Here is a 16,957-nt window from a genome sequence, read left to right as displayed (position 1 = left end):
AGGGGGATGTACAATATGGAAAGTAACCCCTTCCTTCCCATACCATAATACATGTCCAGCAGGAGAACCACATCATGCCATGCTTTGTGTTTTATTATTTAGGTGGCGATATTGTTCTTTGATATGTTTAATACTAACAAAACTCTTGCCATAGGCTGAAAAGAGATCATTAATTCAAAACTGAGAGATGTATACAATTATTTTTATACAATTATGTTTGCCGCAAAAAAACATCATAACCCTAAACCGTGGCACAAAGTACTGTTAGATTTGCATGAAACAACTCACTATGTGATATGTTTAGAATACATTTTTAGATTTCTGATTGGTCAAGCAATAATTCTTACATTAAGATTATTGATAAAAAATTTGTGTGGGTCCAACTGATTGGATTGTTTAAGTAGATGGTTTCACTATAGTGTGCTTGTTGCATTTAATTTATCTGGCAGTTCATATCAGAAAGGAAACCTGTGTATGAAAGGCTTTATATGAGGATATTACTTTACTTTTGAAATTATGACAGTGTTCTTTAACAAAATTGATGACACTACAAGACTGCTAGAGGTCAAAATATCTATTTTAATGAAATGATAGGTTTTACAGATCGCTGTCCTTTTCCTTAACCTCATTGCAGGCCATGCCAGTGTTGAGAGGGTTAAGCCATGACCCTTTGCTGAAACTCCTTCCTGACTAGGATTTAATAATCCCTAATGCCGCAGTTTTTAATCCAGCCATTGTGATTAAAATGAAATATGTCACTGCTCACATAGTGATTGGTTTTGTTGATGTTATTGCTATGCTCTGACAATGCTGGATTTAGAATATGTGATAGCAGATTACAATTATGCCATGTTTGAGGCAGCTTTTCAAGCAGTGTGTCTGTAGAGGGGATACATGAAAAAAAAAACGAAAAACAATTTATTGTTAAATAGGATAGTTCTACTGCCCCCTCGTGGCAAAAGACTAAAATGTATACATTTCAAATTACTTCGCAATTAATCTGATTTCTTTTCATTGAGCAATCTTTTGACATAATTTTGTCATAATCCGTCTATATTGCTTCATCTTTGAGGGATATCTGTGGTTAATATTTGGTGTATTGCAGTTCTTGGTAATTATGATCTCTTGCACATAGCAAAATATATAAATATAATTTATTTATAATATTCTTTCTATAGACACGAATGAGCAGGCCAGTACTCCACACGGGGAACCACAACTCTGGAATGGAGGATTCAGATGTAGCAGACAGTGCTAGCAAGTGAGTACCTGTATGAGCAAGGTGTTACCCTGCATTCATTGCTTTACAAATTCTTTTTGTCCAAACTCCTGGCTAATATCACCGCAATCTGTTGGTAAATATTATAAGGGGTAAGTAAGCAGTAATTAGTTCTAGACTGGAAACAGAACAGGATAACTCACCAATGCACACAGTATTACAGATTTCAATTTCATTGTAATGGTCTCATAAAGTGTAAAGACAAGAATTTATTATTATTATTATTATTATTATTATGAGCTGGTGGCGAGTGCAGGAGGCAGGAGTTTGCATCTCTCTGTAAGGTTGTGCATGCCATCCCGTATTGTGCAATAGGACCAATCAGATTGGACCAATAGAATTGCATGATTGGACCAATCAAACTGCATGGTTGGACCAATCACATTGCATGATTGGACCAATCAGATGGGAACAATCACATTGCACGATTGGCCAATCTGTTCCGATTATGCAATTTGATTGGTTTATTCTGATTGTACCATAGTCACCCTGTGATCAACTGTGCCAAAGAGGAGGACCCATTAACAGTCTAAGAACAGCTGCAGTCAAGGGGTGAAACCCCCAAAGAGTGACCAAATGTTTCAGGTTGGGCCTATGACAATGTGACCCAAGTTTGGTAGTTTCAGAGCTGGCGATAGTCTCAGATTTTCCTATGAAAATCTATGAGAAAAAGTGGGGATATTGGAGGCCATTCCAGCGGCTCGGAGGGTGGGATTGCTTAACAAAGTACAAGCAACCTACACCACTATAGGCTGAAATTAGCAAAGTTTGGATGGCGTGGCCAATCACAGCAGGGCGGGGCAGGAGGGTGGAAGGACATATAGACGGACACTGCAGCTGGCTTGGAAATTATTATTAATAGATTATGTATTTATACAGCGCCAACATCTTCCACAGTGCTGTTACATAGTGTATATATTCATGTCACTAACTGTCCCTAATCCCTACCATAGCCCTTGTCTTATGTTCCTATTGCAGTCTTAGGGCAATTTTAAGGGGGAGGCAATTAGCCTACTATATGTTTTCTGGTTGTGGGAGGAAACCAGAGTACCTGAAGGAAACACGCAAACTCAGGGTGAACATACAAACTCCATGCAGATAGTGTCCTAGTCCGAATTTGATCCCAGCGCTGCAAGGAGAAAGTGCTATGCACTATGCCACCATGTTGCCATAATAACTAATCAATACTGGCTAATTTCACCACATTCTGTTGGTAAATATTTTAAGCTGTAAGCATTAGTTCTATTCTGGAAACAGCACAGGATAACTAAATACAGCCGTTATTCCAGAGTTTACATTTCATTTAGTACAGGGGTAGGTAACCTATGGCTCAGGAGCCAGATGTGGCTCTTTTGATGGCTACATCTAGCTCACAGTTAGGGGTTGATTCACTAAGCTACACTGCTCAAGCAGCGCCGCTTAGTGTAACAGCGCAATTAACACTTTCAAAGTAGGCATGCTGCTGTAGCATGCACTACTTACGTGCTCCCCCCAAAACTAACGGCCACTCCAATTGTCCCACCCTGGACCTATCAGGTCCAGTGACTTTGTAGGACGAGATCCCCGCACTTTGATTGGCCCAATAGGCTGTCTGTCACTTGACAAGCAGCTTATTGGGCCAAAGTGCTGGGATCTCATCCTACAAAGTGAATTAACCCCTAAGTCAGCTAGCTAATTGTACAAGCTGTTAGTCGGTATTTCTCTTGTCTGCTAATGTCGCTGAAACCCAAGAGAAGCTGAAGACATATCTGACATTTCCACTTCCTGGAGGATCAACTGTATACACCTCACCATGGCAACAGGGACAGCCCTCTGCTGCGCATTCGCACAGTCCCAGTTTGAAACATTTTGTATGGCTCTCACGGAAATACATTTTAAAATATGTCGCGTTTATGGCTCTCTCAGCTAAAAAGGCTCCTGACCCCTGCTGTAGTGGTTTCACCACAGCTACAATACTATATGGTATACTAATACTATATTAATTTGGTCATTTCAGATAGACCAGACACCATGGCCCTTTTTCTCCTGAGTTTTCTCCTAGTTGATATTTTCACATCTTGTCAATAAAATGCTTTTTAAGCCACCGGGAAGCAAGAAAAGACTGAGAATAATTTTGTCAGTACTTTTCCTCCTACTTTTGATATTTTTCAATTGCAAAGTGCTGAAGTGTTATTTTAAACAGAAGATTAAAAATTATCTACCAGGAGAAAATTTAGGTGAAAAAGTGAATTGCATATGGGCCCTTATGTTAAAGTTTGAGAACACTTGGGAAACAGTGCTGCGAAACGTTTGACCTGTGACTTAACAGAGATGTAAGCAGGGAGGGGGGACAACTGTGGAGACCTAGAGAAGGCAGAGGGACCTCACGGCCTACCACCAGATAAATGCAGCTTTCCATTTTATTCCTCTGCTCTGGGTCCCTGTAATTCTCCTGTAAAGGGCTTTTCATCTAACATTCTGGGGGAAAAACTTGTGATTAACCAAGAGAAAGGCAGGTCAACAAGACATTATATTACTGAAACTAGAGGCTCTCTTGTTCTACTTCTACAGGAGATACTTTTCAACTCCTCCAGTACCATTTTTTTTTCCTCTGGACTTGAATGAGAATAGTTCACTCAGAGATGTCTCGGAAAAGAAATCTGCAGTGGCAACACATGGAGAAGAAGCACTTAAACTATTACCCTAGAAGTGTGTGTGTGATTACCTAGGCTCATATTGTTATTAATATATATATAATTGCTGTTTTATTTTGCTTGCAGTGGTTTACACCCCCCCCCCCTTCTTCCCTCTTATCTCCCTTTCAGATGGGTAACTTCTGTGTCCCACATGTCTGTTTAGTCCTTCAACCTTTTACACCTTTTTCCTGTCCATTACTATTAAAGGATACACAAGGTGGCATGTGATATGATGAGATAGACGTGTATGAACAGTGCCAAGAACACAAATAACTATGCTGTGTTCTTTTTTTTTTTATTTCTCTGCCAGAAAGAGTTAAAACTCAGGTATGCAAGGGACAGTTCCTGTCCGGGTCGAAACCAGGTCGGCCTATAGTGTAACCTTCATTGATAAGGAATTACAGCCATTAAACACTTTAATAGCAGAAAATGTTTTGTTTATTTTCACCTCGTGTTTCCATTAATTATCGTCATTTATCGTGTCCCTGAAATCTGGGAACTGTTTTGAACATCAAACCCAGTCCACGTTTTCGCAGAGCACCTCTTACCGGTATATCAGATGTCTGTAGCATACTTTTCTTAACTTCAGTTATGAGGTCTTTATAAATCCTGTCACTCAGCAAAATAGCTGGGTCCTCCATTTGTCACTCATTGTATGTGTTTTGCTCAGATTGTCATCGGAGGACAGTGAAGAAGCGTCTGGCTATTTGTATGACAGTGATGCCTCGTATGATGATGCGAGTCTGTCCTCACGTCCAGGGGGAGAGATGGACCTTTTGGGAGAGATTCTGGACTCTCTGAGCACGCACAGCTCTGATACTGGTGGGGGCCGGCTCACAGCTGCCAAAAGTCTGGACTTTTTTCGCTCTGTTGAGGATTTGGACTACAAGGTTACGGTATGTTGATAAACCTATGAACATTGCTAAAGGCTTTTGAAGAGATTACATTTACAAAACAGATCACAAGCATGCGTTGTGTTAAGTTAGATATTTCCAGAGTTATTCGTTGCCTCCCTGTCTGATTATCACTGTTGCATTGATGTTTCTCTCTGCATTCAATGTATGGATTGTGATGTCAGCCAGCCCAGTCAGAATCAATGAGTAAGGAGGAAAAAATCTATACCAAAGGTAGGCAACCTGTAGCTTTTTCCACGTTGAGTTCCCACGTATTCCCAGCATGCCTTGCTATAGTCATTAGTGCATATGATTTTGTGCATGTTTTTCTGTTATGTTAACTCTACAAAGCTTATCAATATCCTTTTGTTTGGATTTTGACTTGACAATACCAAGATGAACATTAATGTATAAAAAGTTTTCTGTCTCTAAAATGGAACCTAAAACTTGTTTCTGGGACTTTCGATGCACATATTCCCCCTACAACCATAAAAAAAGAGCTACAACCGGAAGATAAATGCAAAATGCCTAATGGGGTAATGAGCGTTTGTGGGCTCGTCTACTGAAAGTGGGACTTGCACAGAAAGAATCTAAACTTTTGCAAAGTAAACATTGTTTCTAAAACTGATATGCAAAGTAATTGCTATTTATGTGCAGAGCTCACATACCCACAGGAATAGATTCCGGTAACACAGGGAGCATGTTATATTGCCAGAACTGAAAATGAAAACACAAAAGCAAAGATTCTCATAACATAAATCTGTGTATTCTGATTTTGTCCCCATGGAATGAAGTTGAGACTCTCCTTTTCGCTATACCAGGATGCCGTCAGTTACAGCTTTTCTGCTAATCTTTTCTGGAGTGCACAGTGCTCTCTGCTAGTAACCAATCCTTGCTCTCTGCTAGTAACCAATCCTTTGCTGTGTTGCACCAAGGATATTAACGTTTACATTAAAAAGGTCTCCTGATCAGAGCAGGATCATCCACCAGGCAACCTAGATAGGTGCCTGGGGCCCAGTGGGTGTCAAGCTGCCCACCGGCCACTGTCTCTGTTCTCTCTCCACTTCCGTTTACCAAAAGAGCCACAAGGGGGAGCCAAATCTACTACCTTGCCTAGGGCCCCATTATATTTTAATCCATCTCTGCTCCTAATGCAGCCATTCATTGGTCAGATAATGTCACCGTTTATATGCATGGGAACTCTAGACAGACATGACTGAGCATTTGCAGCTAGAATGCACAAGAAGCCTATTCATAAAGCAGCACTAAACATGGAAACGTCTGTAAACTGTCAATTTGCATTTTAAGTCATAGAATTCTACTAATAAAAATGTGATGATACACAACACTAGTGCCACATCACATCTCTTCACACAAATAGCTTCTGTGCTTATAAGGTAAACGAGACCAGAAAAAAGAGTATGAGACCAGAGGAGCTGGCAATAGCCTATGAACACAACCCTTCCCAATAAGGTGGAGGGAGATTATTCAGCTGTCTCACTCACTGGTCAGCTAGGTCAGATGATGATACCTATATCATGTGATCCAGTACAACCAATAGGGAACTGGCAGGCAAAATAGGCTGATATCTTGTGATTCACTGTGAACAGTACTGCATGCCGTTAATAATCAGTGAACACAAGCCTTCCCAATAAGGTGGAGGGAGACTATTCTGCTTTCGCACTGGTCAGCCAGGTCATATGATGATGCCAGCGTCATGGGATCCACTCCAGCCAATAGGGAACAAGTGGGCAAAAACCTGATATTTTGTGATTTATTGTGAACAGTACTGTGTGCTGTCACTAAACCCCTAAATGAATAAACTATATGCTGAAAATGTATGCTCCCAGTACCCATGGGAGCTGATGGGTTGGAGCAGCCAACAGAGGACATTCAGCAGGAGGGGAAATAATAGGGCCCCTAGGGAAGATTTATGATAGGTTTACATTATAAGTGCACTTATCCTTAAAAGTAAAACTACTGTTGTTGTCAATAAACAATCTTCTCCAAGTCAGATTTCAGCATTGGGAGGATTTTAGCAAACATTTTTCGATTTTGTACCTTGTTTTCATGGGGATATCCGAACACAAGCTGATGCAAACCGTTTATAGAAAGTAATGCTAAATGGAAATGCCAGCCTCCTAAGATTTTTTGATAATAAAGAACATGTGAATTAGGGATATTATGAATAGCCAAATGGTACAGTTAAAAGTGTACTTTAGCCATGTTTACATCGAAGTGACATTTAAACTTCCTAGCAGTTAAAGGAAATCCTAGTTGGCTGCATGTTGAAATGGAAAGACAATCTATGATGGGAAATTGAAAACTGGATTCTAGGTTGTTTTGCTTATTATTTTTTTTCTGAAGTATCACATTGGTCTCAATTCACTGAGATCATGCTTGAGATAATAAGGCAAGAGAAAACGTACCACCACACAGTAAGAGAGTTATCTTATCTCTTCATTCCTTAAGTTACCTCCTCTGTAGTTATTTTCACACACAGTTAATAAACAGCCTGTCTTTAACTCTGGAGTTATTTTAAGGATTGAAGAGTTAACTTAAAGAAAAAAAAAAAAAAAAGAAAAGACAGAAGAGTTAACTTTAGGTTTGCCTGAGGTAAAATGTTTCCTGAATACTACATGCCTTATCACCATGGTGATCACTCTAGAAACGTTATTAAAGACAGGAGATAAGCTTAGTGAATTGAGGCCATTGTTACAAGTATTTAGAGCCCTTAGTCAATACTAATTAAAGCATCTTTGGCAGAAGTTAAAGTAGATCCGAGATAAACTTTTACTCATTGCATAATTGTGTTCCTTTCATATCGTTTTTAGGGCATTCCTCAAGCCAAATACTTTTTTTGTTTTGTTTAATACTCTAATTCCCTATAAACTAAACAAGCCGTGCCCACAGCTTTTCAGAGAGCCTTGGCACTCAGTCCCAGGTAGCAAGGGCTTATGGGAGCTCAGTCTTGGCAGGAGGAGGAGGAGGTTACTAGCCAGAGATTTCAGAGGCAGAGGGGAGGAGGAGGGGGGAGTGAAATTTTCCACAGGCTAAGGGCTGGAGATGCTATCAGCTTTCCTCAGTGCAGTGTGACAAACAGAATATGACTGCCCTCATTGTATCACAGCAAGAAATAAGCATAAACTTTTGAAGCTGTTTGCAGCTAGATTTGCTGTGAAAACTTTAGATAGGATATATAGACAAAGACAAGACAAATAACATTTATATCGCGCTTTTCTCCTGGCGGACTCAAAGCACCAGAGCTGCAGCCACTAGGTCGCACACTATAGGCAGTAGCAGTGTTAGGGAGACTTGCCTAAGGTCTCCTACTGAATATGTGCTGGCTTACTGAACAGCCAGAGCCGAGATTCGAACCCTGGTCTCCTGTGTCAGAGGCAGAGCCCTTAACCATTAAACCTTCCAGCCACAAGTTACTTGTTATAGTTACTTTTTCATCTTAGATCCGCTTTAAAGCTTGTGTTTTTCTTGATGTGAAAAGATTGACACAAGTGGTTTTGGTATTTTTCTGATATTCTTTTCTGCAGATCATCTTAAGTTATGCCAGGCTGTATAGAGAAGGTTAGGGGACAGCTGTTCTGCTCTCTTTAAAGGTCTCTGGTTGATTTTAAAATCAGACTGTGGTTTGGCCAATAAAGTAAAATCACAGAGTTGTCCTTAAAGGGCCACTGTTGCGACTTATTGTACAATTTAAAATACATTATACATTCCCACAAGAGGTACTTTTGTTCTAGAGAAAAATGTACTATAAATTACTATTTTTTCTATTTTGCTTTCACTTGCAGAAGCTAATACAAACCTAACAAATTTGACAAGTTTTGGACAAGTTCATCTCCTCATGGGAGGTTCTCTGCCAAAATAGTGTCCAAGCAAGAAGGGATGCTGGCCAACATCTTTGTATAGATCCTTTAAAGGGAGTGCTTTTGAAAAAGAATAAAGGAATAACTGAGAAACCCCCTTTACCGGCTCAGGACCGCGGAATCTACACTGCACTTGCGGCTGTCCAACTCTGTAGTATATTAAAGATACTTAAAAAATACCAGAACCGGGTAAATGTCTCCCCTCTCATATGGGAATTCACATTCCCACAAGAAAGACTACAGTAATATCCCAGCATTAAATAAAACAATTTAATGTCATTGAGTTTTAGTGAATCAGTACTAAAGTGCTAGCAGCTAAGAAAAAACAAGTATCGCCCAATCCTGGATTCCAAAAGGTTGAGGGGGTTCCAGGTCATGGCAAGCATTACAAGGCTCTACAGGAATCATGACTGTTCTGTCACTTCCTCAGGAGGTTTATGTGCTGTACTGAGTTGTGCACACCATCTCTACATACTAGCACTATTGACCACATTGAATGGGTTAGAAGTCGGGAAGGAAAGTGTGTGCTAGATTGAAAGCCAAGCAGCCTGCAAATGATGTAATCATATAGTGGGATTTTCACCTCTCTATCCAGAATTTGAGTAGTGAGCAATCACAGTGGGACACTGTGCAAGTTAAATAGTACATTACATTTAAAGCGGATCCGAGATGAAAAACTAACTGTAACAAGTAACTTGTCTATATATCTTATCTAAAGTTTAGATAGTTTACACAGCAAATATAGCTGTAAACAGCTTTACTAGAAAATGATTATTTCTATTGTTATTGTTTGTTCACATATTGTTTGTAAACATTACACAGAGGCAGGCTTATCTGTATCTTGATCACTAAGCCTGTGAAAAAAACCTAATCCCCCCTCCTCCCTCCTCCCCTCTGCCTCTGAAATCAATGGCTAGTAACACCACCTCCTCCTCCTGCCCAGACTGAGCTCCCATGAGCCCTTGCTACTGCCAAGGCTCTCTGAAAACGTGTGGGCATGGTTTATTTAGTTTATAGGGAATTAGAGTATTAAAACAAAAACAAAAAAGTATTTGGCTTGAGGAATGCCCTATAAACAATAGGAAAGAAACACAATTATGCAATGAGTAAAAGTTCACCTCGGATCCACTTTAAGAACAGAACTGTGTTGGTCAAACCAAAACTCTACACTAGGTATATTACAACCTTAAATCACCCAGGTTCCACCTAAATACAAATGTCTTAAATACATTGCAAACTTATACAAACAAACTAGATATGTTATCTATACTTATACAGTACACCCTAGGGTCATTTCTTCTTTGCTCTATACATCCAGGTCCTCTATAGAATTTCAGCCATAATAAATATAGCATTCACTTATTTTTGTATTGACTGGCTTTTATAGCTCCAATTCTTCTTAATATTCTTCTAAGTAAAGTGTAGTGCGTTGTCTTTCCACCTTCAGAGGTCACCTGTAGCTTGGGAATGAAAGGAGAAGCAAAAATATCAAAATACTTTTCGAGAAAGGTCAAAAGATATTTAGTCATTGGGGTCTTTACAGGTTATTATCACATTATTGGGGAGGCCAGTTTCTCAATATAGATGCTTCAAAACTGTTATGGGCGAGATTTGCAACCAGATACATTCTTTAGAGTGGCCAAAACTAATCTTGTCCGTGACAACAAAGATTTTTAAGACATTGCTGTTTAGGAGACATAAACACCTCATTGCCTTCTGCTTACATCATTGTTCAAACTTTGTCTTTGTATTTCCACTAGAAAAAAACATGTGCACCTAGTGAGAACAACCTGAGCTCCCTCCGTGTGGACTCTGCTGAAAACTGGAATAGGGGACAGGATGACAGTATCCTTTATAGAAAACATCTCTCACCATCAACTCGCAAGCAAAGCAGAGATGAGGCGTCCTTCAAAGACTGTGACCGCCGCAGGTCTGAATTCCCCACAATCGTTCTTACTGGTGTACCTGATCCTGAAACATCTTTACGTCCTACTTCTCTTTTCTGTCATCGGGAGACAGGAACAGAACACGATTCTAGTACCCCTTATGATGAGCTTTCACAGAAGAGTCCACCAAACTCACAAGTGCCATGGGAAAAGGAGACACAGCTACATGATATACAATGCAAAAAGATCCCACCGTGTGATCCTGTTGGCTCATGTCTGTGATTTCTGCTTGTTTGCAACAACAGATTCAGGCATTCCAAAGCTAACAGAACAAAGACAAGGGAAAAAAGACTATTCAAATCTGTTTTAACTACTGAGTCACTAAGTGTCCTGCATTTTCATGCATTTCTACTCTACATATCGAGTAGGAATCTACATTCTGCTATGGTTGCTTCATACCATGCTGCATGACCCAGTAGCTATCAAGGAGATTTTATTTATTATTTTCTGCATATTTTATAGTATCTAAGAACATTTTACAGCAATGCAGCTAAACTTGGTCATCAGGCAGTGGATGCAGATAGTTGGTGTATATGCATTTCTGATCTAAAAATGTAGGTGTTTTAATGATCATCTGCTGTAATTCTTCATAAGAAGTATAAAGACTAAGGGCCCTTTTCCACTAGCAGTCGCTAGCGTTCACGCTGAACGCTAGCGATTGCTGAATAGCAGAATCGCGGCAAATATCGCTCCGCCGCGCGTTCGCGTTCCAGTAAAAAATGAATCGCGGTAGTGGAAATGACCTACCGCGATTCCTATGTTAAAAAGCAAACCGTAGCGATTGTAAAATCGCTAGCGGTTTGCGACTTTCCGATTCAGCCAGCGCAAACGCGCTAGTGGAAAAGGGCCCTAAAGGTAGATTTGGTGGGTATTGAGGAGCTTGTCTACTTTATGATAGCCACCTAAAAATCAACAACTGGACCATCCTTGCTACCGTTGGGTATACAGTGAGTCACACCAGTCACATGTAATGTTCACAGATATTTTATATCAGAATGGTAAACACACTTACCTTTTCAAAATAATCTAACAATCTAGCTGGACATGTTATATCCCGGACGAAGGGGGCAGGAGACCGCAGACCTTGCTGCTACATAGAGTGATTTTTAAGAAGAGTTAAAGTAAATGTTAAGCCGGATTAAAAAAAAAAAGATACCTATGAAGAGGGAAGGCTCTGGGTCCTATACAGCCTCCCTGCTCCTCCCCTGGTCCCCACGTTCCAACGCTGTCACCCATTAAGCAGTATCTGACCAGTCAGTCGAATACTGCTCCTCCGCCACTATGAGAGGCTTTAGAAGTCTTATGCAGCCTGCATACTCCCGAAGATGGGCGGCTCTGTACTGCACGAGCATGCACTCTCATGCGTTTATGCATGCACAGTGCAAAGCAGCCCGTCTTTGGGAGCACTCGGGCTCCTGAAAACATCCAAAGCCTCCTGTGGTGGTGGTTTAACCGGGGTGACATTGCTGGAACACGAGGACCATGAGAGGAGTGGGAAGGCTTTATAGGACCCAGAGCCTTCCCTCTTCATAGGTGAATAATAGTTTTATTTTATTTTTTTTCGGGCTTAACATTAGCTTTAAAGCCCAGCTAAACCTGAAATTGAATGAGCCAAATACTGAAAGCATTGGTGTATTTTATGGAACTGGAACTAAAAAAAACAAACATTTGTGGTTTATTCGTGCTTGTTGCATACATGCTTATGACGCAGGGTCACACTTGTCTTTCAGTTTCCTGCGCGCATTTTTTTCATGCACACTTTGGCCTCAATTCACTAAGCTTTATCAAACACTTTATCAAACGTTTGATAATTTACCTCAAGGGTAAAATCTAATTTTGAATTCACTAAGGTGTTATAGATTCATTTAATGTTTTATCGATTAAACATTCAATAAACCTATAACACATTAGTGAATTCAAAAATAGATTTTACTCAAGAGGTAAATTATCAAACGTTTGATAAAGTGTTTGATAAAGCTTAGTGAATTGAAGCCAATGTGTGTTTATATGCAGAAAAACACACAGTTTTTATCACATAAGCTATTGTAATTGATAACTAACAGAATGTTCAGAATTACCCTGCAAGATGTCATTTTTTTTTTCTGCAAGTGTAAAACTTATTCAAGTGTTAAAGTATGAACTAGCCCATTGATAAATATGAGTTTTCAGTTTAAATCAGATTTTCTGTGCAGAAAATGTGCACAAAAATATACACATATGACCCTGCCTTAAAGGAGTTATCAGGCAAAAAAAAAAAAAATGAGTTTGTTACCTGGGGCTTCTACCAGCCCCATGCAGCCATCCTGTGCCCTCGTAGTCACTCACTGCTGCTCCAGTCCCCCACCGCCAGCTAGTTTTTTGGTTTTTTTGCCGACCTCGGGTTAGCGGGCCACATTGCGTACATGTTTACGCATTCCGCTGGTGCTGAAACAGCTACACATACATTTTACGCCTTACCGGTTTAATGCGTATATTTTTACGCCTTGAACCACTAACACATAAAAATGTATGTGTTAATGTTCCTGCACCAGCGGGAATGCATAAAAATGTACGCAATGCGGCCCGCCGACCCCGAGGTCGGAAAAAACAAAACTAGCTGGCGGCGGGGGACTGGAGCAGCAGTGAGTGACTACGAGGGCACAGGATGGCTGCATGGGGCTGGTAGAAGCCCCAGGTAAGTGAAGCTCATTTTTTATTTTTTTTGCCTGATAATTCCTTTAAGCCTGTGTTGTAGCTTTTAGGGACAGAATTAACTTAAGTAAGCATTAAGCCTGAGTGTTATACATTACCTGCTTCTGGCGGTCGGAAGGTCCTCCTCATTCCTCTTCAATGTACAAGCGCCATATAGCCAATCACCATGCGGCTACAGAAGCCACATAGTGATTGGCTGTACGATGCTTGTACACTGAGCAAGGAGGACATTCCCATCACCATGCAGGTAATGTAGAACTCTCCACTGCCGCTCTGTATTGATTAGAGCAGCTCTTTCCTGGCTCCCCATGATAGGGCCCAGCCCATTTCTTAAATGCTTTTGTGGCACTTCTCACTTGTATAACACTGCTGAGGTCAGAAGATGGCCATTTAGGGGACGGGGACAGATTACGATCCCAGAATCCCTTACTTTTGTTATCTCATGTAGGGTCCACTAGGTCTGAGCAGCACACGTTTTTTTGAAACCGACACCATGCAATGGTAAGTAAGACTGGAAGAATACAGACTAATCTGGGAGGATGAAGTAGGGGTTTAAAAATATTTAAAGTGAACCTGAGGTGAGGTAACTCGCTTCAGGTTAGACACCTACCTAAGAAGAGGAAAGGCTCTGGATACTATAGAGCCTTCCCTTTTCTTCCATGCTGTCCGTTGTTCCTGCGCCATGCCCAGTTAAACATTCTTGACCTGTTAGGTCCAATAACGCTTTGGTAGTCTTTGGAATGCCTTCAGAAGTACCTGTATTCCCAAATACTTCCAAAGATGTGCACATCTGTAGTGTATTTGTGCGAGCCTGGACTCCTGCGTGCTCATTGCGGATGTGCTAGTCTTTGGAAGTGCTTTGGGAGATGAGTACTTCCAAAGGCTTCCTAAAGACTACCAAAGAGTTAGCACAACAAGGAAATTAAACCATTTTTAGTAAGAAGTATCCTTCTTCTTAGGTATGTATCACCTGAAGTGAGTTTCCTCACTTCAGCTTTGTTTTAAAAACTGGCTTAGAGTGCCTTTTTCTGGTTGTAATTTACCTTACAGAGTCTTTATTACAGCAGCAATAGCCTAAAACACAACTGATAATAGAGTGTGGGTTTGGATTTTTCAACAGCCAAACTAAATAACTAATTTTACAATGATTCTGCTTGCAGCTATGTTACCTGTTAAATATTGCTTATACTGTATAGTTATTTTGGTATACCACTGGATGAACTTGGAAGCATCAATCATCATCATAACACATAGACCAGCTTTGGGGGAAATGTGTGAATGTTACACCATGGTATTCGTAAAACATCAATCTGTTCATTAAGACTATGCAGCTTCTCACAAGTAGTTCTAGCATCTTCCACATATTGTAGCATTTATACGGTACAATGAACACTTGAAATACTACGTTTGTTTTGTTTGAATTAATCATTTCTTAGCTACAACTGGTACAGAATCTTTATGGCTTATTTGTTAACATTATGTGATTATATGTGTTATTGTATGGATGTAAATATTTAACAAAAAGGACTACATAAAATAGTTATTTGTAGCCTATATTTTGTAACACTTGCAATGCCAGTGCACTGTGATATAATGAAGATGTGGAAATGCAGAAAGAGTTTGGGAGATCTGAGTGCATAAGTATATTTATGTGGATTTCACTCTGCTGTGGAGTGATGGAATGTCTTCGCACTATTATCATCCAGCAACTCAGTGATACTCAGAAGAGTAACATAGTGCAGAAATGCTGAACTTTTCTGTTCTTTTTGCTTTTATTTTATTTGGAAATTTTAATAAGGGAAATCATTTGCTCCATTTTTTCGTCTGTTGTCTCATTCGAAGCAGTGAAATGTTTTACTTGTATATGCTTTTTATACTGTATTTGCTATTTCCTGCCTCTCAACATTTCAAATGTTAAATCTTAACTAATTTTCTTTACTCTGAACCCTCTTTGACCTTAAAGGACACCTTACCAAAGCAAGGCTACCTAAGGGAAATGCTGAGTTATGTTCATACTGGATCCACATACTTCTGCACATTGTCTGTTCCTCTCTTCATTCTTCCCAGTCCGTGTAATCACACCTTGAGAGATTTGACTTTTCGATAAAGTCAAATGTTTAAATAGGAAGAGGCAGGCTTGCCACAATGTTCCCTCCTATCGCCCTCCTATTTACTCCTCTTAAAGTAAGTGACTGAGGCAGGTGAAACGAGTGAAAGGTGGAAACATCACAGCAATCTTGCTTCGTCCTATCTGAAAATGTGACTACAGCCAAAAGTCTAATTTTTCAAGGAGTGATTAAGGGGATCCAAGATAACAAGTAGTGGCTTGATGGTTTAATGGTTAAGGGCTCTGCCTCTGACACAGGAGACCAGGGTTCGAATCTCGGCTCTGCGTTAGGCAAGTCTCCCTAACACTGCTACTGCCTATAGAGCGTGCCCTAGTGGCTGCAGCTCTGGCACTTTGAGTCCGCGAGGAGAAAAGCGCGATATAAATGTTATTTGTCTTGTCTTGTCTAGAGAAACAGACAACGCACAGGTATGTGGATCCAGCAGAAGCTTTGTCTTGTTTCAGGTGTACTCTAAAGCACAGCTGTTACAAGTTTACCTAGATAATGTTAGTTGCCTTGGTTACAATGTAAAAATACTGACAGGGGCTCTGTTTTCTCAAAATGAAGTCAAAGAAACCAGGGCTGGATTTCTGGGAAGGGCTACAAAGATCAGGGCCTTGGCAGGAAAGAGCAGAGGGGCAACAGGAGAGATGAGGTCACATGTCAAAGTAAATCATGTCTCCTGATCATCAGCCGCCCTGATTGGCTCTGCACACACTGTTTGCAGCTGACTTCCAGAGTTCCCTGCATCTCCCTCACTCCCAGGAAATGCAGTGGGAAAACAGTCAGCATTTTCTGTCTCATGATGACCCTGTCCTCTCTATGAGCAGGACATACAAGCTGCAGTGATTAGTGTCTGGTTATAGAGAGCAGAACTCATGATCGATGAGTTTTTCTACACTGCACAGCACACATCCCCTCTTCATGGTTAGGGGATATCATTTCCACTGTTTCACTTTCCCCTCATCTCCAGCTATCAAGACAGTTTATTGATGGTCAACTGTTGTTAATGACTTGAACCCTGCATTTGTCCTTCTCACCCCCTGCACTCATCTTTCTCTCTTTTGCTCCAGTTTAACCCCTCCTTGTCTCATTTTAAGATGTATGCCTGTAAAAATTGCCACTATGTTTAAAGGGCACTTGAGCTGGAACTATAACTATGCCAGTGACTGAAGTATAGAATCCTTCTACATGCCTGTTCTCAGTTTCGGATAGTTTTTTCTCTGCTGCCCCTCTTGTGGCCAGTCATACAGAGGCCAAAGAGACTAAGAAGCAGTGAATGCTCCATGCACGGTATGCCCATGGCTAATGTGCACATCAAGATAGGAGTGCAGTATTACAGAGAGCATGAGTGGGCAAAGCATGCACTGTTTGTTTGTTTTTTGAAAGGGGGAGGGACAGAGCAGCACAACAAAGCAAACCAGTGATTACTAACCAGGTTGTTGAACAGAATGCTGTAGATGGGGGGGGGTGTATTGGTGACA

The 16,957-nt window shown here is 40.5% G+C and overlaps 1 protein-coding gene across 4 annotated transcripts in view; it reads left to right on the top strand.

Annotated features, from left to right (window-relative positions):
• The window catches only part of DENND1B (DENN domain containing 1B), a 353,166-nt gene extending 341,019 nt beyond the window's left edge, over window positions 1-12,147 (top strand). For 3 of the 4 annotated variants that reach the window (XM_068240064.1, XM_068240066.1, XM_068240063.1), the window contains 3 exons: window positions 1,179-1,261; window positions 4,625-4,850; window positions 10,489-12,147. In XM_068240064.1, coding sequence (XP_068096165.1) covers window positions 1,179-1,261; window positions 4,625-4,850; window positions 10,489-10,896 — 717 coding nt within the window. In that variant the 3' untranslated portion in view covers window positions 10,897-12,147. Of the gene's footprint in view, window positions 1-1,178; window positions 1,262-4,624; window positions 4,851-5,032; window positions 5,082-10,488 lie in introns of all 4 variants that reach the window. The other variant, XM_068240067.1, reaches the window with a different exon arrangement.
• The last annotated feature ends 4,810 nt before the right edge of the window (window positions 12,148-16,957 follow it).

This window comes from Hyperolius riggenbachi, chromosome 6 (genome assembly GCF_040937935.1).
Source record: "Hyperolius riggenbachi isolate aHypRig1 chromosome 6, aHypRig1.pri, whole genome shotgun sequence".
In the NCBI taxonomy this organism is placed as follows: Eukaryota; Metazoa; Chordata; class Amphibia; order Anura; family Hyperoliidae; genus Hyperolius; species Hyperolius riggenbachi.
This window is presented reverse-complemented; position numbering and strand designations above follow the sequence as displayed.